We start from the raw sequence: 24,681 nt of genomic DNA, 5'->3' as shown, positions 1-24,681 counted from the left end.
GGAGACCATAAAACAGCTGTTTATGATTCACATACACATTATAGCTTTAGGTTCTGCAAACTAACCTGATGTGAAGGAGTGGGAGCGACGCTTGTTGCTGAGCCAGTCCTGACTGCTGGAGACAGGGGAGCGAGGGGAGGAAGAGGTGTTGTCTCTGGATGCTCCAGACAGTCTGTAGGTCATTGTCTGCTTTAAACTGTCTTCTTCATCATCTAGAGAGGGACAAAACGTTATTAAAAGCAGACATTAAGAACAGAAGAGCCGAGGGACATAAGGAGAAACTTTTACTGTCATAACACATGTGAGCTGCCTCTGTGCAGTCCTGTAATACACCAGTAAGACAATACCTTAGCTCCCCCTAGTGGAACATACTGCACCTGCAATAGCCATTCACTATTTCCTTCCATGGGTAGAGCCCTTTTCATCGCATTCTGAAACACTACAAAGCTAAATCAAATCCTGAATTCCTTTTTGAGCTCAACAGTAGCCTCAAGAGTGAAGGATCAAGCAAAAACAGCTTGTTTGATAAAATCATTGCTGGGAAAATAAATAAAAATCCTCAGGGGCGTCGGACTGGGGGGAAAAAGGGACTGAGTAACCAGAGCCCTCATGTAAGGAGGGCCCAGAAAGATGCTAGAATGAATAGCTGTGGATGCGGGGAGGGGCCCATAGAAAATGCCTTTCTATAGGGCCCAGAATTTTGTGCTATGCCCCTGAAAATCCTTTCCAATCAATAACCACCATATTGGAGTGCATCCTCTAACCACTAGTGGCTCAGTGGGGCTATTCAGTAGCCACCAATGGAGGGTGGGGCTTGTATTGCTTCCGCTAAAGTGTGAATGTGAAGCAGATGCGAAACCGCAGAACGCCTTACCACAGCAGCCTCCATCTGAGGATGAGATGGTCGACTGCTCATCCACACTCCTTAAATGACTGAACTCTCTGGTGAGGACAACAATCTCTTTGGTTTGGGCGGTGCCCGGCGGTTTGTGCCTGGGGAACGTGGAGGTGACATCATGGCGGGAGGAGCAGTGGCATTTGGCGAGACCATGACAACTGGAGCAGAGGAAGGGCTTTCTGGAAGGTGGGAGGGAAACATTTTTGTTTTAATCACAAAACATTATTGTGGATTGGAGATTGTTGGATTGGAAGATTGGAAGCATCGTTGAAATTAAGACATGGAGGTCGTGAAACCGTCATATCTTACAAGGAAATGGAGGGGTCGTTATCAACTGGGACACTTGATAATGGAGACACAGACTCACTCCGCCCTTTAAAGAAAAAAGAAACGTAAATGAATCACATCATTTTCACATCAGCTCAGAATTAGCATACATTTGGAATAAAGTGTTTACCCGTGTTTGCTTGTATTTTCATCATCCATTTTTTCATCATAAAGCGTGAGGAGGCATTGAGCAGATATTCAGACCCATCACGGAGCCTGAGGGCCAGAAAAGACAACTATTACAACCTTGAGATGCCAGTAGAGACAAACATCATCACTGTGATATAGTGGTTATTAAAGTGTTACCGTAGTCGAATGCAGTTGGGCTTTTTGGTGTACTCTGGTGCAGGAGAACACTCGGCTCCCACGAGGTTCAGAGGCAGGCCACATGCAGAGCTCTGCAGCACAGCACAGATTCATCATCATTGACTTCATACTATCCAATTCAATTATTTATCATTTCTGTTCCCCGGGACTCGTATTGTTGTAAATTTTCTGCCTACCCTCAGTGTATCCTTTCTATCCTGGTAGAAGCACAAGGTGTGTCTATATAGGACGGCATGGTAGGAGTTCCAGCCTCTGGAGGCAGCCTGTGGAAATAAGATAAGAGAGTGTGCTGCTGACTGTGGCCTTTACATTTGTTGACCATGCTGGCTTGAACATAAAACGGAGCCTTTTCCTACTTTCTTTCCTCCCAGCTGCAGCTTTTGCTTCCTCTCCAGCGTTCCCTCCATAGACTGCAGCTCAGGCTTTCCACTCTGAGAGGGTTTAAATGAACAAAAATTAGACAAAAAAAAACAACTCATCTCTGTGGTTCATCATGAGAGCTATATACAGTGCTCAGCATAACTGAATACACCCATGCTAAAGTTGACTAAAAAGAGGAAAATCAAAACTCATCAATCAATCAAAAAAAACAAGATAATCTTTTGGAAATTGGAGGAAAAATCCAACCTTTAAGGACACCCATTTTCTTTGTGAATGAATAATGTATCATACATAAATAAATGTTCTTCCTTAAAATACAGGGGGCATAAGCAAGTACACCCCTATGTTAAATTCCCATAGAGGCAGGCAGATGTTTATTTTTAAAGACCAGTTATTTGATGGATCCAGGATACTATGCATCCTGATAAAGTTCCCTTGGCCTTTGGAATTAAAATAACCCCACATCATCACATACCCTTCACCATACCTAGATATTGACATGGGGTACTTTCCATAAAATTATCTCTCAATGCAAATCAAACCAGCTATTAGGCTAACTGAAATAAAACCATGCCAATCTCTAGGTATGGTGAAGGGGATGTGATGATGTGGGGCTATTTTGATTCCAAATGCCAATGTTTTAGTCCTCTTTTTAGTCAACTTTAGCATGGGTGTATTCACTTATGCTGAGCACTGTATTTCTAATAAAAGCTGAGCAGATTGCAGTCCCTCCTACCAGGGAGATACAGCGCCCTCCTGTGGCCATTGATTCTTCCTGCCTCTCCATGTCGTCCAGGCTTTGAGAGGCTTTTCTTTGCTGGCAGACGCCATCCAAACCCATATGAACTGACAGTAGACTCATTGACTGGTCCTGTTCAGAGAAAGAAGATTCCACAGTCATCACTGATGGCAAATATAAGTTGCTCATGCAGTTGTGTTGCCTTTAATATCAACATCAGAACAAAGATAAAAGCTACGGACCCCAACTGCAGGTTTAGGCCAAAATGACTATAGCTTGTATTTACTATATAAATGTGATAATTGACACACTTGTTGATATTATATAAACATGTACATGTATTACTATTGCATTAATTAGTATTCTAATAAATGAGGCAGGGTGGGTTAAAGTTTCAGTTCACCCAAGTTACATAAAAAGGAGAGGGTGAATACAGGAGAATATAACTCGGTTTGTTGCTTACAGCAATGACAAATTACATTTTAAAGTTATGTTATACAGCGTCAACCCCTGTCCGTTCTTTTTTAATTGTAATTTTGCACTACTGTAAGCATCACAAACACAACTGTAATCCCTTCCATTGTACTGGGAAATCTCAAAGACGGGTATCTCAAAAGCTGGTGGAAGTACAACCAAACCTATCCCCATGCCTGCATACCAGTGGGAACATGTTTTGTTGTGTAATGGGTGAACTGATCCAGTCTTAAAGTTTTCAACATCACAGTATGTCAAACGCTGACCTCACCTTCGAACAACCTGAGCGCTCGTCCACCTCCTCCCCCACCTTTGCCTCCTCCTCCTCATCCTCTCGGTACTGATAAATATATCTCCGATTGTCCCCCACATCTGGCAGCTTTACTGGATCTGATGCCGTCTCGTTCACTGTCACTGAGGTCTTGCCAGCTGGTTCCCTGTTAGGGAAGGCTGCCCAGGACCTCCTGTCTCCTATGGCCAGTGGAGGGAGCTGACTTTTGGGACTCTGTTGCTTGTCGTAACCCAGCAAGCTCTGAAGGTAGGGGGGCAGTTTAAACTCTGCCACGAGGAGGTTGGGTGCTGAGGCTGTGACCAGGTTCCTGTAGAGCACAGCCGGGGCCTTGGGTGAAGGTGAGCGGGACAGGGGCTCTCTGGATTGGTCCGAGGGTCCCTGGTTGGGTTGGTACATGATGTCTGAGCAGATGCTCCGTCTGTAGTTAGTCGTCTGGTTCCAGATGTCCTCCAGTTCTTCTTCTTCCTCCTCAAACTGCTGGCGGTCGAGGTGGACGGGCTCTGTTTCTAGCTCTGCTGAGTCTGTCGGTTTTACGGGGTTCTCCCTCGTTTTAGCGCAGTCTAGACCTCCCACCTCAAGGGACATGAGCTTCCCCACCACGCCTTTGGGCTGCGGGTTGTCTGGACATGGAGCATCAGTGCAAAGCTTGATACTGCTGGAGGTGGAGGTGGAGATTCCAGAGTCAACCGAGTCCTGACGAACACTCACACTCACTGTGGACTTCAGATTCACGACCATATGAGAAGCTTGGCTCAGACACTGAAGTCCAGGGCTCTTTTCATGCCCACTCTGCGGTCTCGCACTTTTATGGTACTGGTGTCCATTCAGGTCTCGGATAAGCGTATGGACACTAGGGCATTCGTGTTTACATGCAGCTGTATTTTGGGCTTGGTTCATATAAATAGGGAGCTGGGAATGCTGGCTGGTCCCATCCCTTTCAGCTGTACTGGTTTTAACCTCTGATGACATTTTGTCCCACTCCTGCTCTGCATCCTCGCACACACTGAACTGGGCTTTAGACAGGTCGTTACATGGTACGGTCTGATCCTCATCTTCCTCAAGAGGAAGTGGGGGTTGGAAGCTGTTGTCCACCTGAGGCAGATCTTTCGCCCCAACTGTCTGTGTTTTAGGGAACGTGATATCTGCTGAACTGTGTGTGACGGCTGGAGTGGGTCGAGTCTGTTTGAAAGAGCTCAGGGCTGTGTGTCTCTGGGAATGGGGATCTGGATCAGTCCCTGCTCCTTTTTTGGACTCCGGAGGGGCGATAGTGATGATGTCCTGAATGCTGGGGATGAGGGTCATGTCCTTAGGGAGATCGAAGCTCAGCACAGAGCCCAACGAGAGGAATCTGCAGTGGCTTCTCGCAGGATTTGTGGCCGGCCCCTCTGATACAGCATATGGAATAATGCTGTACTCTCCTGAACATTCTGTTTCTATGTCCTTCAGCAGGGAATTCTTCATATAGGCCATAGCTTCTACTCCATCCCCACCCTTTGGAGAACTCTTCTTCCTTCTGCCTTCCTTCAGAGGCCATGTATGTGTGTCATACGTGATTGCCTCGCTGTCATAATGAGGCAGCCCTTCTGTTTGCTCCTCCACTCCCATGATTTTCTGGATTGTGTGTCTGCGAGCGTCTTTCTTCCTCTTTCTCTTCTTGCCCATTCTCTTAAGGCTGCTGAAGATGGAGCTGCTGCCGCTCCCCGCCAACGGATGGAAGGTTACGTTGGCCATCTGAGGTGCAGGCGCCAAGGAAGATGGCGAAGAGGAGGACGGCAAGAAAGTAGGGGAGGCTGAGGCTGCAGAGCAGCTCTTTTGGCGGGGCAGGGTGATACTCTCATACACAGGGGCCACAGCCAAGTTGTTATCCTTGACATGCAAGTAGGTACTTACCTAGAAAAAGAAAAAGAATATTAGTGTGAGCTCTCGTATCATTGAGACTGTAAATGCTTTATCACAAATGGTTATCCCCAGAGAGACTCATGCCACTGCAGGCTGGAGCACTGCAGCCCTCTGCTGGAACAAGAGCTGTTTTATGTGTTACAGATGAATGATGACATGAGTGGAGCAAACCTGACTCAGACAATCAGCTACTTTTCCGAGACATACATCAGTCTCTTTTAATCTACATCCGAAATGTGAGAAAACAATGGATCCAGTAATGTACAAGCCTCACACAGCAATGCAAATGTACTAATACACGAAAGACATCAAAATTAGATGAAAGGACAAAAGAACATGGACATGATTGCGATCGCACACTTGCAGTACTTAATCAAAATCATATGTGGCTGCACATGCCGTCATATGCAGCTGTAATGGCTTGACCTTTCAACTCTGTGACTAATCTCTTGTTTCTGTGGAAGCCCCCGGACTATAAATCATGCTGTGCTGTCTGGGGGCCTTTCTTGAAAAGTTCAGCACCAGTTCTTTGTCTAATGACTGTGCCTGTATTGGCGTTTTGGAGCAAGAGTTTCATAGGAAGTGAAGGTGAGGTCACTTATTTTACACAATTGAGGCACAGCCGTGGAGAGACCAGGTTTTGCATCAGGCTTGTGGTGAAATGACAGAAGGCGAAGAGAGAGCTTCTGTCAACATTCACAGCAGGGAGAAGATTGCGTGTGCTTTTCTTACTCATCACCTCATTCTGTCTCTGCCATCAGGGCTTTAAATCCAGGCGCAGTGAACAAGTTGACCTTCAAAGAAAATGTTGGCGTGTAAACATACTGATTCATTGTCTGATTTTCAGTTGGGAATTTAACCATTTATCCTAGTTTACACAAGCTTTTTTATTTTAATTTTATTTAAGCTTACTTAAATAAATCCTTGTTTTTAAGTTGGAATGTATGATGGGTTAAATTATTCACATACTAATTTTAGATAAAATGCCCTAAAATACAATTTGCAATCTAGTTTGTAAAGCCACTTTTATGCAGAAAATGAATCATAAAAAACATTTTACATACAATTTTACCAAAACGTACAAAACCTTTTCAGTTGGCAATGCATTCATACTATATATCTGGTATAAATTAACTGTATACATTAAAGTAACAAAATGATTACAGTTACATAAAGGCAGTATATCTCTTTCTGAAAACAGAACAGATTTTTGTTCACTAATTGGAGATCATATTTTAACTACACTTCATTCATTACGTTTATTTTCACTAATGGATTGTAAAAGCAGCACCTCTCTTTTCCCATCCCATTACAACACAATGTGCTTCATTAAAAATAGAATATATTTGGTTTTGGATTTGCATTTATGACTGCAGTTAAGTAGGAAATAGTGAGTTTTGACAGTAAAATGGTTTGTTATCTTTTCTCACTTTTCTCACATTAACTGTAGATTTTCCAGCCGCAGTGACTTCGGAGATGGTGTGAGTGCAAATATGATAGCACTTTGGCATGACTTGCTTCCTTTCACGCTTGTGCCTGGCTTACAGAGAGGGCAACAGCACGGGGAAGCTGCAGACCGGCTGCACCTTGTAACAGGGGTTAGTAGAGCATGCTGCCCCCAGAAGACAACTACACACAGCATGCAGTCGCAGCACACATCGAGACGAAGCATGCCATGCCAGTTCACACTGCGCAATTTACCTCGTTTGCACTCTGTCGATAAATCTTTCTCTTTCGCTTTAAACTACCCATAGTATTTTCCAAAAGCCCCTGGCAGCGCCTCCAAAAGTTTTTACAGGCAGAAGATTGAGGCACAGTGGGCTGAAGGAGAAAACGGGGGGGAAAGGAAGACATGAAGGCCAAAGGAGAGGGAGGAATGTACAGCAGCAGATAGTCAAGGAGGGAGATCCCATGCAGTGTCATTACAGGGATTTATGTAGCCAATCCAACAACAGTGGCACCCCATAACGGTGTTTGGTGACTTTTAGTGTGTAGTGATGAGTGTGTTTCTCACCCTGTGGACAGGTTCAGAGGTCTCCTCCACTAACTGGTCCATCCTAGCAGGCAGCTCAAGCACCTGAACCTGGCTGTCCTCTGAGTTACCAAAGCTAAGGATGAGGTTGACCGTGCCCCCTAAAGCAGGGCTGCTGGGCTCTTTGAGAACCACAATGGAGGGTTTGGGAGACTCTGAGGATGTGGCTTCGCCGCCGCTCCATGGGCCGATGCTGTTCATGACCTCATACCCATCCTCTAACGGTTTCTCCTCAGACAGCGATGAGGGCTGGCTGTCTCCTGCTGTCTTTAATTTGTCTTCATCGGGGGTGACGACTGGGGGCGGATGGGACTGGTGGGCCTCTACCTCAGGAGCTGAACTCTATGTAGGAAAAAATGAACAAATATTCACATTGGTAAAGAAGTACTGAATATGTAACACTCATATTTGTTTTAAGCATATTTCTAGTTTTTGTGATTTATTATGATGATTATTTTGATTATGTTTTATTGTTTACAATTTTTTTGTGGATGCCAAAATCTTCAGTTCTTCTGTTTTTAAATCAAAGAAATTCTCAGAAACACTTAAAAGAAGGCTCCAGTCATCAGCAGTGATGGTACAGCTGCCTTTATGTGTGAAATATGACATAGTAAACAAAGAAAGAAAGGTATATTTTATGCTTTTAAGGGCATCATTTTTGGGTCCTATTTTTTTCTAAGTACCTACTCTGTCCCTACATGAAATGCTTATCTGCTTATTTACCTCTGTTAATGGAGAGCAGCACATTGTGGCCTCAGAATAAATGTTATCCTGGGAAGGCTCCTGTCTGCTCTTCTTGTGAAGCCATTGTTGTTTCTGAGCCCTCCAGTGCACCGAGATCCACCCAAGCATACTCCTCAGTTCCTCCATGCGCTCTCTTACCTACAAGATATTACTCAGGTTTTGTAAAAGCAGGTAAAAAATAAAACCAACAATATATTCAAGGATCGCAGTGAGTAACCCTGCTCACCATCTGCGTGAGGTGGTGTTCTTTGTCTAAAAGGTTCCTCCCCGTGTTCGCCAGCTCATCAAACTCCTCAAACTTTTGCTCAATCTGCATGTCCAGCTCGGCAGCAAGTGGCCTCTGGCCGTCTTTCCCAAGATGCAAGGCGGTATCTGAGAAAATGTACGACCTGGTGTCTTCTGTCCATGAGCTATTAAGAGGTGGGGAGGGAAGGGAGGTGGTGGAGGAGACAAGGAACAGGGTTGTGAGAAAAGCCATACACTTCGAAAAACATGAGAATGTCCAGACTCTCCCTGATTGGACAGACATTCATCGCCTTGTCACACTCGGCCCAGGAAACGTGGGCTGACCTCCTCCGCACATCTTAAATTATACATTTCACCAGGGACCTGTGCTTGACACCGAGAACATCCTGTTCAGTTCTAAGATATTGTAATGGGCAGATGTTCTCACAAAGAGGATTACGAAACAACGTCTGGCAGAAAGGGGGTCACGACATCCCCAAGCCCTGCTTACATCATGGCGAGGTAGCTCCTGAAGAAGTCCTGGAGCTGCACAAACTCTTGCAGACGTGACTTGTTCTCCGTGACACTCTTCCCCAGCTCTGTCCAGCCCTGCAGCATAGCCTGGATCTTTGCCCTGAGTATGTGCACTCTCTCTGGGCACAGCTCCTCCATGCGAGCAGTCTGGTTCTCCATCTCCTTTACCTCCTCCCTGATGACTTTATAGGCAATCTGTGGAGAATCACAATAAAAATGTGTCATCTCCCATCATCTTCTGTATCACTCAAACAGCCTGTACCAATTGTATCTCTGTATGACTATGACCTCATCCCCATAGCTTAATGCATATCATTCAGCTCGAGACCCATATGGGCTGCATATGGGCTATAGCAAGCAAGCAATCTTGACCACTTTTTTCTCCTTTTGACGAAGCAGTAATTAATAGCGTTGAGGGTTCTCTGGGAGTAATGCTTCAGAACGTTTCTCAGCTACAGAAAGCCTCAAGAACACTTAGTTGTGGATGCCTGTCTGCTGACGCCACAGTTATTTCAGTTTGGGAGATTAGGTCATTTCTGCTCTTCACTGGTATCAAGTCCAGACAGCTGTGTGTGCGTGTGATAAACATAACACTGCCCAAAAATGACTCACACAGGACTTTACCAACCTCACATCTCCAACCCCGTGACCCCTGGACGCATAGAACAGACCCCACCAGATTTACTTACGCACACACACACACACACACACACACACACACACACACACACACACGTTGAGCACTAACAGAACGATGACTCACACAAGCATAAATAAATATCCTGTGTGAATAATAAACGTTTGCACGCTCTGTGTGTGCATGTGTGTGATTGCACGGTGCCAGTTTATATAATAAATTAAACAGCACAAAGCGGAGTGGGCCGACCCCTTTCTTAGATTTGAGAAAATCTGGCGCAACAGGAAACAGACTGTGGAACAATGTGTTGGAGGCGAGTGCGAGAACGAGAGGGGTTGCTTCCCCTTTCTTATTACACCAAGCCAACAGTCCAAAGTCAATAGGATGGAATACTGGATCGTATTAGCACCAGTGAATCATTTTGAATGTTTACACCGTCCTCCTCTCACCTCCAGGTGGCCCTGCTTCTCCTGCAGAGCCTCTAGGCCGCAGCGGTCTGGCTCACACTGGATGGCCATGTCAGTCTCTTTCTCCAGGATGTCCAGGCCCAGCTCCTTGCTGCAGCACAAGCACTCCTCCACGTGCACCGCCAGGCTGGCGTGCTGGCGGGGCACAAAGTCATCATGAGTACTCGTAGGATGTCATTAAGTCATTATGCCTCACTGTGTATTATTTGTTTTCCAATGAGAGCCACATTGCAAGTATGTGTTTCAAATGGAGTCCCTTCCGGGCGTGTGTGTATGTGCTATTTTGACATGTGTACTGCTTTCTTACCAAGAATAAATTCAAATTAACGCAAAACACTCATGCTCGTTTGGGGCCTATTAAAGTACACAGCCACAGACAAAAGGCAACCAGATGTGGCTCTGTTGGTTTGTGCAGCTGTTTGTGACTTAAAAAAACATTCAGCATCATCTAAGATCATTATAACTTATAGATGTCAAACATTTCGGCAACCATTGGATCTAATGACCTAGAACTGGAGCTCCTAGTTCAATAGAAATCCTTACCTTGCTCAGCAGCTCCTGGATGGCCTGGTCGTGGCTCTGCGACCGGCCTCTTTCCCTAACAGTGTTATTTAGCATCTCTACGGCCTCTCGTAGTTCCTCCACAGGGTCCCCCATGCTTCCTATCAGGGGCTCACCACCGCTACTGCTTTGGAGTCCCAGCAATGGAGGAGCTGAGGAAATCTCACTGTGAAGAGGCTGTTGGTTACAGAGAGAGAAGGAGTTGTTATCAGATGGGTCCAATATCATCGAAAAAGATCTGTTGCATTTTCATATTTTCTAACAGCTTGTGTGTTTATGTTTTGAAATAGTCATCGCTACTACCACAAAAAAATAAGGGGTGAGGTTGGTGGATTATTTAGGGTGGCGAAAAACATTCAGCAAAACATTTTGCAACTTTGAGTCACAAATAATATTCCATTCGCCTTCATTGTATTGGGTTAGTCGCAGACATCTTACAGATGAATATCTCAAAACCAAACCATTAGGTGCGTATGTAGTTTTTATTTGTGGGAAATGACCCATTTTTTTTTGCACTTTTAGTGTACAATGTCTCACCTGGCCCAGGCTGTACTGACTACCGCCGAGCTCCTGGCTCTCCTCCAGTTCCACGCGCTCCAGGAACTCAGTCAGCATTCGTGTGTCCTGCAGCTCTGAGTTCTGCTGGGTCAGGGCACTTTGGACACGGTGGTACCTGGGAGACACACACACACACACACACACACACACACACACACACACACACACACACACACATACACACACAAACACACACACACACACACACACCAGCAGGAAATGTTTTAATGACCAGCTACACCTTAACTGCAATCCACATCCGCATATACAGTACAAGCCTACATCCTTCTGCAGAACCACATTACAGAGGCCGCGAGCAGAATACTGAGTGCTTGTCCCCCATGCTAGAGCGCTGTTTATGTAATCATATATCATCTGTCACATAAACATATCCTGTACTTGAAGGCATGAAGGTACCCTATCCGTGCAGAGTTTATATTCAAGATGGTAAAGGGAGCCCTTTCAAAGGGTATTTTTACCAGAATAAATGAGCCTGAAGTTGCTTGTATGTAGCGTTAAATAATCACATCATCCCAAGTGTCTTACAGCTGCTTAGTGAGAGCCTCTACCTGCATCAATGGTTCCTCAGACTCCACAAGTGTCCATCCCTGGCCCATGTAACACCCCCACCCTGGAAACACTTAAACTGAGCCCTTTCCGTTTCTTTATTTTCTTTGGTCAACTTGGTGTTCTTTACAGAGTCTGAACTTGTGTTTATGGACATAGGTACGTCCAGTAAACCAGCCACCATCATACGGTTTTACCGAGAGTCCATGGCAACAACCTGTCTTTTGAGGGCCAACTAAAGAGAGAGGCGTCATCTTGCAAACATGGAGCGGGTGACTATGACACACACTGACAAGCTGTGGGTGAAGTGCATGTCAGGACTGTGGGGTAGACCTCGCTAAGTGCTGCATGAATCACAAATGAATAAACTCGAGCCTTGCAATGAATGAGCGCATGGAGAGTATTCTTTTGCCAACTTGGAGAGAGCTTATGAGATCTATGGATATATATTTTTGTGGTTTTATGGGGTGAAATTGTTTGTCTTAAATAAGAACTGGGGATTTTATAAACACACTCTTCCATGTTGGATTGATGACATGGCAATCCCAAACCTGTGACCTCTTGGAAACACTGACAAAATTCTTACTTTATTTCCTAACCACAGTGATGAGCGAAACCACCAGAGTGTGATTGTTAAGATCCATAACATGAGTCTTCTGTGATGACAGACATCAGGGGGTTACCCCTGACCTCTCCCTCTCTGACAAACTCACTTTCTTTCCACGTCCTCCATGCGTGCTGGCAGGCCTCGTGTGTGTGGGTGACTGTGGCTATGGAGGCGCTCCACCTCCTGCCTCAGAGCACCGAGCTCCAGGCTGCGCGCTGCCATCGCTTTCTCCAGCAGACAGCTCTCCCTCTCAGCCATGCTCATTGTTTCAGGGTCACCAGCGAGAGCAGATTCCTTCATGGAAAGCTCTACGGACTCCAGCCAGGCTTCCAGGCTGCCCAGGGCCTGGAGCACTTTTACAACCTACACAGTACAGAAGCAGAGAGGCTAATGATGTCAAGGTTTTGCTGCAGTAATTTGCAAGTGATTTAGTGCACAGCAAAAACAACAAGAGGTGATGTACTGTACAGAGAAGACAATAACAGCTTTACCTAATAGAAGAAGTAGACCATGCTCTGGCCTACATCTTTTGTAATAAAACACGCACGCTTTCCAACTAAGTCATCAATCGGGGGGGATTTGCAGCCTCTTTCCATCCCATAATCGAATTATATGGCAGTGCAGTTTATTTCCCTTGGATTACCTTTCATAAATTTTGGGGAATATACCTTGCAGACTCTTCCAATTAAGATGGTAAAGATGAAAGTCAATGAGCTTCTAAACATGAGTGTATGTGAACAGCCCAGGCTCTGGGCCAGCAGAAAGCTTCTCCCAATGGGAGAACTGATCCAGAATCATCCGTCATAACCATAAATTTCCCCCCATAACTTCAGAGGTAAGTAAAGGCCTCGGTATGACTCAGGAGGAGTGCCTGTTGTGAGACAGTTTATGAATCTTACCCTAAAACCCAGCTCCTCTGAGGCCTTCAGAAACACAGCGTTCCTCTGGTGCCTCCTCCGCAGCTCTTCCCACAGAACTTCCAGCTGGCCGAGGAACTCCTCTATCTTGGCGCAGCCTGGGTGCTGTGCACGGACCAGCCCGTGGCCCTCCTGAGGATGGAGCGTTAAACTGATGAAAGCATGTGATGACAAAGGACTAGGATTTATGTTGCGAAATATGGACCTAATCTAAAGCTTTGGGCAACTGAAGCTGTCTCAGATGAAATGTCAGCTCGTTATTTGATTAATACACCAACCAGACCGTAAGCAAAATGTGGGGGATATTTTTATTCAAGGCATTTATTCGGTGCTTATGTTTTAAAACAAACTGTGAATATGACAGTGTGCCTTGGCTCACCCGCTTGACCACCTCTATCCTGGCCCTGTTGGTGAGAATTTCTTGTTCCAGAGCGTGTTGACACCTCCTGGCTGCCTCCAGCCCCTCGAAGCTGGCTATTGAACACACCTGTGTGGCCATGGACACATTGTCTTTCAGCCAGGACAAAGTCTGAGAGGGAAAGGAGAGCAAACGGGGAAACGGTTAAAGAGATAAAAAAAGGAATATCTGAACTGGGGGGCCAAGGGAGATGACATTTAGGTGCCACAGGAAGCACAGTGACCAGGGTCCAGGTGGTTCTTCTCATCCTGACCTTGTAAAACAAATCAAGGCAATTAGCAAATAGCACAGCGCTCTGAATACAGTCACAGTTGAATGCATGACAACTTTGTCTCATTTAAAAATGTGACATAATGTCTGTGGCTGGTTACAAGAAAAGGGTGTAATAGCTGATGAGTACAGCTGCAGTGCTGACTTGACAATTCATAGCAATGACGTTCTGACGTTGAGGTCTTTAATCAAGATGAACCATTTTCGTTACAACAGAGTATACAGACAGTCAATTTCTGGTGTAAAGGGGAAATGCAGGTGTGCCTGGCAGGGGTCAAGTCACCTTGTCAGCAGACACGGTGAACTTCTGGAGCTGTGTGTGAAGCTGTGGGTGGCCTCGCGGGGCCGTGGCAAGCTTGGGCTCTGCTCTGGGCTTCCTGCTGCAAAGAAAACACAGACATGTGACTCCAATTATGACTTCCATAAAGAGCTCTCATTACGTAAGTCACAGAGAAAGAGAGAGAGAGAAGCCAGGCCGAAATGTCACCTTTCTCCCTTCAATTGATGTCTGACGATGACATCATTTGCACAGGCAGGGCCGTCTCCCGTGTGTGAAGAGGTGTGGTTCACTGATGGCTGCTCCTGACTTTGGTTGCTAGGTGTTTTCCTACCAATCCCACATTCAACAGTACTCTGTGGACAAAAGAGATCAGCAACACGACACGTGAGTAATGTTTGGCTTTGTCTGTCGGCCATCCATCGAATAAATGTTGACTGGATGCATAAACACCTCAAATGGAGGATTTTATACTGTGAGCAGTGACAAGACAATGAGGCATTGCAGTAGCTCACTGCTAATGTGAACGTTACAATGTGGCTGGAGGCTGGACAACTTGGACAGCTGCCCAAGTAAAGAAAAGCCTCTCCTGTAAATGACACAAAGCATACTCTCTTACAAAGGTGGGCTCTTCTCGGTGAAATAACCCAGACCAGACTAAAGATACAAGCTATTTCTGTTTGACAGCATCAACGTTTGTAATAAAAATACCAAAGATGGCAGCAAAAGTTTAAATATATTATAATTTCTTTATGAATGAACACATTACGTCTAACAAGGTTGCCAACATGTGCTATACCACTTTGATGACTAAAAAGCAGTTGGAAACATGACCCTTTTTTAAAATCCCCTATCCCCAACTCTCATTAAATAGGTTTTTTCAGCCTTAGATACTGATTTCCACGGCCAACCACTCCGACTCTGTTTAGAACTATGCAGTGGAGTTTTTAGAAAGGTCAATGTCAGAGCTATAGACCTCGTCTATGTGCAGAATTATATTAAAGACGTCAACAGCCACTAAGCCTCTTTTACAACCATCTGAGTGCTTTAAAGGTTGGCCAGAGGACTCTGCAGCAGGGTTTCCAATGGAAGCTACATGTAACTGGACCATTACAGTACACAGTGGGATATCCTGATAGTTGGTCTGGTTACCAACTGCAGTCCACTGCAAACATCTCAAACATTGTACTGCAACAGGATCCAACAGAACCAATGCAAGACTGGATGCACAGTAATTACTTCTAGTTATAATAGTATAATAGTTTATTTATTCAAAAGGTATTTTTTTTTTTTTTTTTTATATTTTTTTTGGGTATGTACTTATGTTGTTTCTAACTGTGCGTAATTTAAAACTGTAACGTACCAACCAATGTTTTAAAAAAAAAAAAAGAAAAAAAAAAGAAGCTTATATAATTAAGGTTTTACTTGCTTTGCTGACCAAAACTGGCAGGCATAAATATGAAACAATTAAATTAACTGTGAATTTAGTAAAACATTCTCTTAGGTTGACATTTTTCTAACTGTATGAATAATGCAGACCATGCTGTGTTAATTGTTCTATATAACATAATGTCTTTTACATATGCCAGTAAAAACAGCGCTGACACAAGTAAGGTCTCTGCAACAATCAGCAAGGCAAATATGCATCTGAGAAATGCTTTCCTGTAAAAGAAAAAATCTGAAAGGCTGAATTTACACAACGGCCAAAAAGCACATAACTGCCATTAATAATAGTGTTTTATGGAGTAGCTTTAATTTACCCAAGTTATTTTCTGACTGGGCTTATAGAAGAAGTGAGTCAGAGATCTTGAGAAAAGTGTCGCCTCCAAAATTATGCGAGAGATGTCGTAAATTAAAGGGGTCTAACATCATTTACTATTATGCCAGTCATTTTATAGAACGGTCTGAGTTTCATTGAGGCACATTATCGGCCCATTTCTGTGCTAAAGCTGCAGAACTAACAAACCACTGTGATTCATTTGACAGGGTTGATAACCATCGTTGACGTCTCCTCCCCAGATATTTGCTTCTGTCCTTCATCTTTCACAGTGGCTTCCACTGTAAATAACTCCTGCAGTGCACTTAACATCCCATTCTGCCATACAAAAAATAATTATGTCAGCCACAGCACAAAATAGCCCTTTGTTCGCTATGTCATATTCAATGGTATTCTGTGTTTTTAGGCGTCATTCAATCATCTCCTATTTCAGCATACTTCTCCCTATCTTGGTACTGTTGATTCTTATCTGTTTTCTACGGATCTCCTCTTCACCCACGTGTCTTTTTGCAATGTGCTATGAAGTGATGTCAGCCAAGAACTATCACTTAGCACCAAGCCCATCTGGTCTACAGCTCCAGCATCTGGCTACAATTAGCCAGAGAAACAGACGATAGCCATGTTTACCCTCCAGCAACAAGAGGCCGTACTACTGCTGACACAGACATGGACATTTAGATTATAATGCATGTACCCGTATACATACAGACACTAAAACCTTTACAGGTACCTTTAATCGACTGAGTCAAATTGCACCAGAGAGGGAGAGACTTCAAGAAAGAAAGTGTGTATGTAAGCATGTTTGCGGATACACTGAAAGTGCAGTCTACCAGCATATATGCAAATACCTAGAGTCACTATCAGCCCAAAGACTGTGCAGCTGCATCTTGTACCCTTAAAAATACTGTAATCAACTCAGCACACCCGGGGAAAGTTAAAGCGCTGCGAAAGTATGTGACAAATTACTTTTACTGTTCAACTGGTGGTTGTGCCTGGCGCTGAGTTTGGCCTTTGGGCTCCAGGGTTTTGTTTGGAGTGTCTTATTAGTCCTTCCAAAAGAGTAACAAGTGGGTCTCCCACAGACAGCGCACCTAGGTAACTCCCAGCTCCCAGTGCAATAAAGGCAACTGACTGCAGTGAAAGGGCTTGGGACGGCCATGCCAACGAGCTCAGCACGTGTTGAGAGAAACACCTGAGCCTGGCTTGCTGGCCTGATGGGTTCCTGCCACAGGTGGCAAGGCCACAGGGCCAGTTAGAGCCTAAAAACATCAGCAGGGGAATAAACTGAACCAGAAACACAGAGAGAATGGAAAGAGTGAACTTTTCTCTCCTTGAGCACTTTCAACGAGGCCAGAGGCTCAGCAGGGACTTCACAAGGGCTCAGGGTCGATAACAGGAGCGGAGCGTTGCATTATGGGATACCTCTGTGCTGAACACAAATAGCCACTGGGCATTCATTTACAGATTAATAATAATAATAATAATAATAATAATAATTTATACTTTATTAATCCCGCAAGGGGAAATTACAATGTTTTCACTCTGTTGTTATTACACACAGGCCTGAATTACACACACATGCTCAGTACCTATACATGCACTAATGGAGAGATGTCAGAGGGAGGGGGCTGCCTATGGAAAGGTGCCCCGAGCAGTTGGGGATTCGGTGTCTTGCTCAAGAGCACCTTGGCAGTGCCCAGGAGGTGAACTGGCACCTCTCCGGCTACCAGTCCACCACCAGTTCCAGTCCCTACTGACTGAGCTACTGCCACCCCCTAGATTGTAAAGAGATTTAATGTGCTAACGTAAAAGACTAAATATACACATAATTACTGGTTTTTAACATATCACACACTTAAGTTTCTGGATACCTCCTCTTCTAAAAGACGCTTATAGTATTTCCTTGTAGGTTTATGGGCAGTGGGGTCACTATAGGAGCGCCCACGTGTTCAGTAGAGTGCTAGTCGGCCTCCAACATGAGGAATGTCATGTCTGAGGAATCCACATGCTCTGCAGATTATTCACTCACCCTAGACTGACCCACAGGCCATCTATTAATATAGTATCAATCCAATGACTTTTGTCAGATTAGTTAAAAGCCAAAATACTATTTTACCATAAAGGAGGGGAAGGCTTATTTGCTCTGGCCTACCGTTCAGCCATGTTGTACAGTCACGGCTTGACATTTTTCATGGAAACTTAAGGAATTCTTGTTCCAGCATAAATAACACCTCTAAAAGCTCTTCCTGTCCCTCCTACAGAGCAATGTTCATAACATTTTCAGACTGAAATTCTTCAAGAGATTGAGAAGACTGAATGGTTATATATTGCTCTATTCTCTACAGGCTCTTTGGATTTTAGAGCCATGCTGGTATTCATTCCAACCATCTTATCAAGGGCTTCCTCACAACTCGTACACCAGATGATGTAATTAAGTGCAACTAACTATCTGGATGGAAAACCAGCAGTGTGTTGGGTGCCAAGACTAGAAGCCACTGCTCTACAGCACATCTGACAGACTCCAAAAACACTGTTATTTAGGAAACAAAACTGCTTCAATTGTAAATCAGGCATTTTCCAAACCAAAGGACAAAGTGCGTCACTTTCTGCAGCCACAGATGTCGTACTGTAGGACTGGAAGAAGCTGATGATGCTGTTCTCTCCCAGTCGAGAGCCACACTGTGGCTTCACCAGTAATAGATTGAAATACAGAGTTTACTTACCACGCAGCCTTTTAGACGATTCTGCTCCTCCTTCACCTCCTTTCCCATGATTCTTTGCATCTCCGTTCCCACATTGCACTGGGGTTCTCGGGCTGGTGTCAGGGGGTCAGCATCTTCCCTGGTGAAAGCTGGGCTAGTGGGAGAGAGTGTGGTCCGGTCACTCCTGCAGGCGGAGCAGAGCGGGAGGTTACTGTAGTGCTGACAGCAAAGCTCCAGAGCTCCGCGATGAACTCCAAATATGGCTGTGAAGTTTTCTACCAGTGTTTGTGTTTTTTGGTTTAAATAGCCATGAAACACAGCTGATAAGACAGACGAGATGATGTAATATTTGGATCTAAAGATAGCCCGCTGACATGAGAGGCTCTCGGCCTGAGAAATATTTAGAAAGCAGGAGATATTGGAGATGGATGTCAGAACTATGGACTTGAGTTACTCCTGACTGTATTTATTAATATGAAAATGAAAAATGTTGCACAGCTAGAGTATAAGGATTGCAATGTTATCTATTGGCCAGTCCAACACTTTGATCCAGTACAAGATAACATGAAAACTACTTGCCAGACTGAAATTAAATTATGCATGAATATTCATGGTCCCCAGAGGGGACCTAGTAAGTTTAAGTTTAATAATAATAATAATAATAATAATAATAATAATAAAAAACTTCATTTATACGGTACATTTCAGAACAAAGTTTTGGAATTTGATGACCCTCCTGGCATTTTCTCTAACACCACCATCACCTCAAAGTTCCCAGGTTTTCACAAGAAACATCAGAGAAATCTAAAATGTATAGATTTGTTACCCATAACATGATCTTTTATATTTTGGACATTATTCCAAAGAATGCCATATGTTTTACTATGCATGCTGAAAGGCTGCAACCGATGTCAATAATTCAGTATGGACCACAGTGCATATTCTCATTTCTTGTAGCTTGGTTCCCATTTTACCACAGCATTCAAATGTGTACTCATTAAGTAGATATTGGTTCTGATGTAAAAGGCTGGACTCTTACTGAAGGCTATTAAAGTAACAATAAATTTGTTTTACAAATGCCATAAAAATTACAAAATATGCTTGTAAACATGTAATATCTTAGATTTAGCAGACTATTGGAGGTGACGGCAGGATTTTAATCGTGAGAAGAGAACAAACCGTGTTGCCAACTCGACTCAGTAAGCCAAGACATTATTCACCTAGTACAGTAATCAAACACATGGTCAAATTCCAAAGCAGTGCAAAAAACTGATTATTATAAACTAAACCAGTGGGTGGCGGTGAGTGATGCTCTGTGTGGTAGTTGGTCTCCAGACCTCCAGACAGACCAGCCCTTCACTTTGCTTATAATTTTTCACTGATTCAAACCCAAATTCAACTAGGCTAATCAAGAGAGAAATCTTTGTACAGATGGAAAACGTCTTCTCGGTTTTGCCAGTGCAGACTTTTAATGTAGGGTACCAATAGAGTAATAAAATTTTTTTTTTTGTTCCAGCTCAGTGGAAATCCGTGGAGGACCAATTACTGGGTGAAATGGCCCACGTACTCACAGGGCCACCAAAGTTGTCGGCGAAATCCTTGGCCTGCTGTCTTACCTGAAAACCTTCTGAAGAAGCGCCCAGCAGTCCTTCACCTCGCTCTGCTTCTGTGTGACGCCGGCCGCCAGGGCAGGATGGAGATTAGACACCTGGGACAGGCTCACATCTAGCATCTACCACACACAGGCCTGTAGGTTAGGTAGAGAAGGCTTCTGCAGCACACTTTCAAGAGCTGATCACGCAGTGCTGCTTTAAGTGAAAAAAAAACAAAAAAACGTTTCCTACCATGATTTGACTGGCGATGTCGCGTATTTCTCTATCTCCGAAGCTGTCCAGCTCTTTGGCTGCAGATATGCTTTTCCTCTGAGAAGAGAAGATGTTTATCAGTAAATGTGAGCGAAATGTGAATCTTAGATCTAAGCGGAAAAGAAACAATTAGGCCGCCAGGGAATTGTACCATGTTATTGATAGCAAACAACGTATTATCGGCCTGTTGGTAGAATGAGGAAACCTCCAGTGCCAGCTGAAGATTTTCATGGTAGTTTTTCAGATGAGACTGGACCTTCAGCCACCTACACAGAGAAGATAACACACAAATCAGTCTTCTCTCTAGATTGATGAGGTTTCACGCAGCGTACCAGTTCAACGTAAGGGACAAAGTTTACATTTTATTGATGTGTTTCCTCTTGCTGGAGATGTTTTTGCCATCTGTCTTCCCTTGTTTCTCCAGTTTTAGTGCCAAGTGGTTGATCTCCTCGTGGAGGTTTCTGTATATCTGCTCATCCTGCAGGGGAACAGGGGAACACAATCCAACTATGACCTCAGCTGTCTTTACCATACACCCAGGGAGAAGAATTACAGTCGGTCATAGATAATTGACTGGGAAACCTCTACAGAATTGTATTATAAACTATTAACATATGGGAATGTGTATATATTTACCTCGAGTGTTTTTTTTAATTTTTTTTATCAATGTTCTGGTAATTATTAATAGCTCTTTTGCTTGTTCCTTTACAATGCTCACCTGTTTCAGATCTAAAATTCTCCTGGTCAGCTGCATTTTGTCAACATTCCCCCCTAGGACATTCACCAGAGACTGCTCCTCTTCCTGCTGGCACACATAAAAGTCAGTGTTTATAGCCCCCATTTGCTAGGAACCCAACCATTATTTCTTTTTTCAGAGGCACCGGGATTAAACCACATTACTCCTGCTACCAAGGAAGATGCTGAACAGAAATAGCCTTCAGCATTAGGTGAGAACTTGATACTAATGCACAGAGGGAAGGATGAGTGGAACTAAATGGAGAATACAGTCTCCTCTGGGGAAGGATGTTTTATAAACTTCCTCCATTACATTCCCACAGGTTCATTATCAATCATCAGTTCCCTTGTGCCAGACATGGGTGAATATACACAAACAAGAGACGCCTCCAGGATACTGAGCTAATTTCCTGTATTAGCAAGTGCTGGTTTTTTTGTGCCAATTATCTTGACAACTGTTGGTCAGAGCTGTCTGTCTACTCATATTTGCCTCTGGGCCAACTGTTTTTGGTTTGAATTGTTACAGTCGGAGAGCTTGATGGCTTTTCTGTTGAGATGAATGGAAAAGGGCGGGGGAGACATTTGGGAGATGATGTGAACAGGATCAAAATTATGAAAAAAGCTCAGGGGTGTATAAAAAATAAGAGTACTAATTTCACATTTCACCCTGTTTCACATTAGTGTTAAATTTGAAAATGAGAACATGAACATGAGTGAATCAATAGAAAATGCTAGCATCATGCAGTCAGCAATAAATTAAAATTCCAAACTGCACAAATTGCTGAAAAACAACAAATATCATTAAAAAGTGCTACACTTTTACTCAATAGTTCAATACAATTGGCTCTGAAAAACATGACAAAAGGAGTCAAAAAAGCCCCGCCTCTGCAATTAAATTGCTTCTACACAACAGAAACAGATTTTTTTTTTACCTTCTCTTTAATCCAGGCCTCCAGCTTGTCCACTTTTTTGTTGAACTCTTGCAGGTTCTTGGCTCCTCCCAGGGCCCTCGTCTGATTTGCAGCTGTCTGTTTCAGGATCTGCCACTGGTCCCTGAGCTGGCTGAGCTGCTTCTTCACCAGATCAGAGGTGGGGTTCAGCTTGCAGATCAACTGCTCACCCATCTTTTGAAACAGAAAGTCGTTGTTCACTTTAGGCGTAGTGTGGGAGGAGCCGCCAAACTAACATTGAACAGTGGCTGAGTACATTTGACACCTCAAGTTTGTCAGAGTCATTGCTCATGGGCCAGACGGCTTCACAGTTGTTGGACAACTGCCATTTATTTCTTGGATACACCCTTGAAAATTCTCCTGATTCAGTCAATGCCCTTCCTGAGCCGTCAGCGTGTCAGGGGAGGTTAATTATCAGCACTGTACCATTTCCAAACATGTTCTCCTGAGGGACAATGTATAAACTGTCTTGACAGAGCCGTCTGGAACACTGAGGGTCCACTTTTCTCTCTGGCCGACTGGAAATGCCTACGAGCCCATTATGTTATGTGTTATGTGATCTGACAGACTCTTTTAGCACCAAAGGCAGTGATTAATGTTTGCATTCATATCCCCATTACCTGTTGAAAAGTTAAAATAAACATTTCATTTTGGATGTGGGTTGCTGTGATGTGCTTGCACTGGTAACTTGGTAATATTTCAGCTAGAGTGTTGAATCATTATGTTACCTGGTTGAGTTGAATTAGGGTGTTCTCAAAGTCTTTGAGGTCTCTCTGAAGCGTCTGCGAGGCCTCCTCCCAGTCCTGCAGGGGGCAGCGCTGAATATTACATCCATCCTTCAGATCCTGCAGCTTGCCTTTGATCCATGCCTCTGCCTACATCACAAACAGACATACAGACAAAAATGTTTAGGATATGCTTCGCACTCTGCACATCACAGGCAACCACTCTTGTCTGTTTATTGACCAGTTTCAGCTGTTCGATGATGTTGCTCCTTTTCTTCATTTTAGAGTAAGATCTGAGAATGTATTAGCTTTAGATGTAATATAACATGGCTGAGGTTGGCTAAGGAAGCATTAATTATTTATATATAAACACCATATTTGTAGATACATTTGTATGGCTCGATATTTAACGTAGTACGTATCAGATTTCCTTAGCAGTGTTTTCAATGGAATTTATATTTAGAAATTTCATACCTGAGGCTCATCTACAGCCTATTGGTTTTGAGATATTTGCTGTGTGACAGTACACTCAACAAAGCGGTAGTCCCATTGGTAAATAGTCTTATTTCTGCTTATCAGGAGAGCAAACAGGCCTCATTTTCTTCCCTGGCATAGAGGAATACAGAGCCTCAGACACATCAAGAACAGCTCTTTGTTCTCCGGTGTCATGTTAAGCAGAGCAGACGTTTCTTTTGGCGAGTGCCTGGGCTCCATTGCATAAGGCTTTGTCAAGCAAAGCTGCCTTTTCTGGCAACATTTGTATGGAGTGAAAAACTGCAAACCAGGTGGCCAAAGTCAGAAAGTGTTGGAAAGTACATGTTTGTTTTTGCAAAGAACCCAGTGTGGAAGTGAGTGACCCACCCAAGTCACAATAATTGAATGGATGAATAAATCAACTCCAGTTCTTCCGCTTCTAAGACTGATCCTACATGAGTCATACAATTGATAAAATTAGCACAGCTTTATTTTTTCTAGTGTTGCTATTGAGTAGAATGCCAGTTAAGCAGTTACAGTTAAGCACACAAAGTGGGTCATTATAACGTGAAATTAAGGAATTATTTCTAAAGGAATTCAGTACAACTGACAATGAATATTGCAGTAACCCCTCTTTTAGATCAATAAAACATCAAGACCCTACATGACACGGCCTGTAAACAACTCTTTGCTCAAGATTAAAATGTGATGTCATTAACTTTCCAAGCCCCCTGGTGCAGCGGAGGTATTTCTGTGTTGAAGAGAAGGAAAAGAGCTTGACAAAACAGGCCCGTATCTCCTCACACTGGCTCCCATGGCATTATAATGACCTCATACAGGAAGTCTATGATTCTCTTGTTTTTTCCTGTTCGCTCTCCACAACAATAGCCGGTTTTATCAAAATGTACAGTAAGGCCTTAGTCAAGCCACAAAGAATAGACAGCTAATGCACGCAGTTTAGATTGTATTTTTTTTATGAAAAATCTGTGGCCACACAGGAAAACATCACTGCTGTCAACAAATACCAGATTTTAAAACAAACTCCATGTTTTTTGATCATAATCTGTAAGCAGAAATCAGGCTGCTTTTCATTTCCACAAGCCTCAAAGAATCCAATTTGAGCATTTTAACAGGAAAACAAGTGTGCACATCTTTATACTTTATAAAATGTTTACCAACAAGCCAAATTTTTGTTTCTTGTAGTAATGCAACTTGGCCCTGAAAAGACTGTGGGAATGGAAGTTTCTGGACTTTCTCTATCGTGGAAATGAGACAGTGAAAGGCGAGCCTTTCTGCAGTGCG

At 43.7% G+C, this 24,681-nt stretch overlaps 1 protein-coding gene across 6 annotated transcripts in view; it reads right to left on the bottom strand.

Annotated features, from left to right (window-relative positions):
* The window catches only part of LOC116039359, a 29,525-nt gene that overhangs the window by 904 nt on the left and 3,940 nt on the right, over nt 1-24,681 (bottom strand). Inside the window, exons 4-34 of one of the 6 annotated variants that reach the window (XM_035992212.1) lie at nt 22,909-23,055; nt 22,163-22,354; nt 21,214-21,300; nt 20,855-20,973; nt 20,647-20,761; nt 20,475-20,552; nt 20,247-20,362; nt 18,652-18,814; nt 14,362-14,507; nt 14,158-14,254; nt 13,566-13,715; nt 13,169-13,318; nt 12,376-12,632; nt 11,075-11,210; nt 10,520-10,714; nt 9,959-10,111; nt 8,850-9,067; nt 8,340-8,523; nt 8,093-8,251; nt 7,352-7,711; nt 7,039-7,158; nt 4,385-5,328; nt 3,418-4,342; nt 2,670-2,804; nt 1,909-1,983; nt 1,729-1,815; nt 1,532-1,623; nt 1,356-1,441; nt 1,208-1,271; nt 875-1,077; nt 66-212 (exon numbers count right to left, since the gene is read on the bottom strand). In XM_035992212.1, coding sequence (XP_035848105.1) covers nt 66-212; nt 875-1,077; nt 1,208-1,271; nt 1,356-1,441; nt 1,532-1,623; nt 1,729-1,815; nt 1,909-1,983; nt 2,670-2,804; nt 3,418-4,342; nt 4,385-5,328; nt 7,039-7,158; nt 7,352-7,711; nt 8,093-8,251; nt 8,340-8,523; nt 8,850-9,067; nt 9,959-10,111; nt 10,520-10,714; nt 11,075-11,210; nt 12,376-12,632; nt 13,169-13,318; nt 13,566-13,715; nt 14,158-14,254; nt 14,362-14,507; nt 18,652-18,814; nt 20,247-20,362; nt 20,475-20,552; nt 20,647-20,761; nt 20,855-20,973; nt 21,214-21,300; nt 22,163-22,354; nt 22,909-23,055 — 6,100 coding nt within the window. Of the gene's footprint in view, nt 1-65; nt 213-874; nt 1,078-1,207; nt 1,272-1,355; nt 1,442-1,531; nt 1,624-1,728; nt 1,816-1,908; nt 1,984-2,669; nt 2,805-3,417; nt 5,329-7,038; nt 7,159-7,351; nt 7,712-8,092; nt 8,252-8,339; nt 8,524-8,849; nt 9,068-9,958; nt 10,112-10,519; nt 10,715-11,074; nt 11,211-12,375; nt 12,633-13,168; nt 13,319-13,565; nt 13,716-14,157; nt 14,255-14,361; nt 14,508-18,651; nt 18,815-20,246; nt 20,363-20,474; nt 20,553-20,646; nt 20,762-20,854; nt 20,974-21,213; nt 21,301-22,162; nt 22,355-22,908; nt 23,056-24,681 lie in introns of all 6 variants that reach the window. The other 5 variants (XM_031284118.2, XM_031284120.2, XM_031284119.2 and 2 more) reach the window with 5 other exon arrangements.

Source organism: Sander lucioperca, chromosome 15 (genome assembly GCF_008315115.2).
Source record: "Sander lucioperca isolate FBNREF2018 chromosome 15, SLUC_FBN_1.2, whole genome shotgun sequence".
NCBI classification, from domain to species: domain Eukaryota; kingdom Metazoa; phylum Chordata; class Actinopteri; order Perciformes; family Percidae; genus Sander; species Sander lucioperca.
The sequence above is the reverse complement of the archived record's forward strand: the minus strand, read 5'-3'. Positions and strand labels throughout refer to the sequence as shown.